Genomic DNA, 4057 nt, shown 5'->3' with positions numbered 1-4057 from the left:
AGCTCTGCAACCCAGGGGGAAGGGGAAGAGTTACCCCATACCTTGTTCCCAAATGCATGAAGTGAAAGAAAGAGGGAAGGAAGATGACGTGACCCCATGCAGTTGTTTACTACAGATGACTGGAAGAAGATCTGTTTCAGTACAGACCTCAAGCTCCCCTTCCACCTAACGAGGTCAATAATAGCATCAAGGGCTAGACTAGAGCCACATATGGCGGTAAGAGGAAGAGAGCAGTCAAGAGGCAATAATAATCCAAAATACTTCTGGGAACACAGCAGGAACGGCTGTCAAAAGACCAACATTTTAATCAACAAACTTTGTACACAAGAGGCTTCCCACTAAGGGAGTACACGTATTCCTGCTTTTACCACCAGCTTCTACCACCTGGGCTTTTAAGGCCCAGGATGGTCTCTCTTCTTCAAGCTTCCCTCAGAAAGCATTTACAGGGAGGGTGGATTTCCAGAATTTGTCACAGGAGCAACATTCAACCCAGTCCCTGTTGCATGAACTGACGTTGAATGCAGTGTGTCTTCAGATCTCCTCTCACATTCGCCTGGCTTTCCGTGGGCGGCAGCCATTGTGTGGAACTGGGGTGTTGTCCGTGATGGAGATGATCTCCAGTCCCCCCATAGTCAAACCCTTGATGGCAGCCTGGAAGAACAAGACAGCAGATGACACACTGCTATCAATACACTGAATAGCAGAGAAGGAAAAAACCTCAGAGAACAGTTTGGTCCCCCGTCCAAAAATCAACTTGTTCAATGGTTCTACTTTGTAATGATCTTATAAATAATGCATATTTTCCTACTTTAGTTGGAAGAAATCCCAAATACCGCTTTTATTCTGTGTCCAAAGTCAAATTGCTCTAAAATTCTAATTATTCTAAAATTTCATTACTAGGCACTTGAGTGATGAATTGTTTACATTACCTTCACAAAAACAAAGTTAACAGATGTAGTCATAAGACCAGCCTGAATTTAAAAAACCTGAATGATGCCCGAAAAAAGAAAAATATAAAAAGAAACTCTGACACCTACTTTGCGTCCTGGTCCCAGTCCTTTCACCATGACTCGTACATGTAATACACCCTTCCCACGTGCTTTCTGCGAAAAGAATAACTGGTTAGCGTTCTCTTTGATATTACTAATGCTGGTCTGGCTCCCCTGGATTCTTTTGATTCCCTTTTGACCCACTATCATAGTATTCTTTAAGTAAAAATAAAGAGTAGGTAGTAATGAATACAGAAGACAAATATGGGGATTGTTGCACAAAGACAGTAGGAGAAAAGGAGGCCTAGGTACAGCCATGGCAGTTTCAAGAAAACTTCTGTGCTAGGCTGTCAACTCTGCATCCATAGAAAACTTCAACATCAAACTATCTGTGACCTAAAGCCAGGGCAGAAAATGACATATCCATGGATACGTGACTGAACTGGCAAGGGACTAACAAGGACTAACTCAAAGCTGTTTTTCCTTCTCTAATGTAGCGACTTCTCTCCTGTGACCAGTGGATTCCTTCTAGAGGGTAAATGAGAAAAGCAGGCAAGCTTTGTATTTGCTGTGCAGGAGTCCACACCTTCAGTGCAAAAATTCTAGGGGCCTGCAAATTGAAACTGAAAAACACCTGCTGTAAAGCATAGCCGTGCTGCCACCAAGTGGATGAAGCTCTGCTGGGCCTCTCGCTCTCCATGTTATGGTGCAATTAATGTACTGACAACTTTAACAGTGACAGAATAAATCTGGCCAAGCACAGCTATGGAGCTATTAATAGGCTCCGATGAGCACAGATTAATAGTGAAGATGTTCCTATATTCCTCTGAGTCAACCACAATAAGCTGTTGGCCAGCAGTGGCACCAAACACCTCTGACATGAAAGGCTGGAGTGAGTTCTACCTAATTTAAGATGAGGATTATCAGTTTAACCTTGCCTCATTCTGCTGTAATGAGGACCATGACACAGCCAGCCTCATCTTCTCCTGCCACCTGGACACCCACATGTTTTTGTAGGAACAATTACAGTAAACTGTATGCAGCTGGAAACTACACGTGCAAGGACATCACCTTCTCTGACTGGAACTGCTGGCAGTAGTTCAATTCTCCCATGGCAGAGAGCAAATATAAAACATTCAGCCAGTAATTACAGCCACTTCTTGGTCCCCTCCAGTGCAAAAATTGAACTGCTGCTGATTCAGGGGCTACATTTCCAAAATGGCTGAAAGATGTTCACTTAGAAAAAAGGAGCTATGCAAACTGGAGCTAGAAAAAGATATGCTCCAAGTTACATTTCCCAATCACAACCTGCACAGCTAAGTTCACCCTCTGGGCATTTCCAACTGCTATTTTGAACTGACTTTGTCTGTGTGAAGATGCGCACTGTGTCAGATGAAGCTACGGAAACTTGTCTGCAAACAGCAGTGTGCTGCTTGAGCACTAAGGAACAGAGCTCTGGACTGCTGCTGCCCATGGGCGAGGTATGTACCCAGGTAGTGGGGGGGATGCAGTCATCGCTGCCCTCTGGGAGGGTGAGAATCATCAGTGCAGACTCACCACGGCTGCGGCTATGGCTGCAGTCTGTGCCGCGATGGCAGTTCCCTTTTTGGCATTCTGGAAGCCTTCTGTGCCACAGGACGTACGGGCAAACGGCCTGTTGTCAAAGCTGACCACTTGTATGTGGGTGCTACAGAAAGACAGGGGCAGAAGAAAGAAGCAAGCTAGAACAAAGCTTTGTTCTCCAGTTTCTTCTTGCTCATCTTACTGGCACAGCTTGCCACAGCACTCCTGTCTTCCTTCTCCAAGCCACCCTAACTCTGCACTCCCTTTTGAGGTATCCCACTTACATGAACCCACTGCAGAGACCTCCCAGGAGTGACCTTCTGGTCACCCTAGAGAACCTCAGTGAGGTGGGAAAACCTTTCTAGATAAGGTATACTTTATCCAGGTATTCCTCAGATACTGGTTAGCCCGCTCACAACCACCTCTCACTGTGAGCATTTTACCTCTTCCATTTATTTAAAAATCGCACAAAACATTTCTGGAACTTGAGAAAGCTTTAAGAAACAGTAATATATCGCACTAGGGATCACTAATGAAACACAACAATGTCTCATGGAGAATATGACAATTTTTTCAACAGCTGCACAGCAACAGTGCTAGAACTGAGGAAGTAACCTGCCATTAAAGCCGTCAGCATCTAATTATTCACATCAGAATGTAGTCAAAACGTGTAGTAACAACCTTATTGCTGTTAAAGACATTATAAGCACAATTATGCTTCCTGAACAGCACTAAGGTTTGGATTCAGTATTATTATCTTCCCAGTCCTGGACATCACTCCCCTGGATTTTTCCCATTGAGCCTTTTGATCAAGATGACTGGCAAAAACCTGGGTATGTTGGAAGCTTTCATTTTGCATGAGAGCAGGAACAGAGCAGATCATTTGCTTACTTGTTGTACGTAGCTTTGATGTGAGCTATTGGGATCTCTTCATAGATCTTTCCATCCCATCTCATGGAGTTCCTCTGCAGGATTAAAGGGCTGAGGAGCAAAACCAGAGTTATCAAGCATTCACTCTTTAAACTTGGCAAAGTTTTATTTCGTATTGGGAAAGGAGGAAGGGATCAAGTCTCTGAAAAACACAAGCTGCGTTTGTGATTGAGTTAAGTCATTTCCTTTCCTTCCTCGGCTGAAAAACCACCGAAGGCGATAAAACCTCCCAGCACGAGGCAAATGGCAGAGCCCTCCCGGCGCGGCCTGGCCGTCTCACCTCAGATCGGTGGCGCTCTGGTTCTCCGCCTCCTTGGCGGCCGCCGCCCCCGCAAGGTCCTGCAGCCTTTGGGGGCCGGTGCGTAGGCCACGGCACAAGGCGGCAGCACAGCCCCTGCGGGAAAAAAACGGTGAGGATACCGGGGCCTCCCCCGGGCGCTGGTTGTGGGGGGAAGCGAGCCGGAGGCCCGAAGGGGGTCGGGCTCAGCGTGGCCTCCCCTACCGGCCGCTATCGCGGGGAGAGGGAGCTGCAGCGGGCAGCCCAGAGCGCAGGGGTCACGGCTCCGGCTCCCCCC

General features: G+C 46.7%; 1 protein-coding gene across 1 annotated transcript in view; it reads right to left on the bottom strand.

Moving 5' to 3' along the window:
* Nucleotides 1-284: 284 nt before the first annotated feature.
* MRPS11 (mitochondrial ribosomal protein S11) overlaps nucleotides 285-4057 on the bottom strand; it is a 4489-nt gene continuing 716 nt past the window's right edge. The window contains exons 2-6 of the mRNA XM_009887673.1: nucleotides 3763-3876; nucleotides 3444-3533; nucleotides 2547-2676; nucleotides 1038-1103; nucleotides 285-651 (exon numbers count right to left, since the gene is read on the bottom strand). Of these exons, the coding sequence (XP_009885975.1) occupies nucleotides 544-651; nucleotides 1038-1103; nucleotides 2547-2676; nucleotides 3444-3533; nucleotides 3763-3876 (508 nt within the window). The 3' untranslated portion in view covers nucleotides 285-543. The remainder of the gene's footprint in view (nucleotides 652-1037; nucleotides 1104-2546; nucleotides 2677-3443; nucleotides 3534-3762; nucleotides 3877-4057) is intronic.

This window comes from Charadrius vociferus, unplaced genomic scaffold, assembly GCF_000708025.1.
Source record: "Charadrius vociferus isolate BGI_N301 unplaced genomic scaffold, ASM70802v2 scaffold190, whole genome shotgun sequence".
Lineage (NCBI taxonomy): Eukaryota > Metazoa > Chordata > Aves > Charadriiformes > Charadriidae > Charadrius > Charadrius vociferus.
Note: the sequence above shows the minus strand (reverse complement) of the source record. Positions and strands in the feature narration are given on the sequence as shown.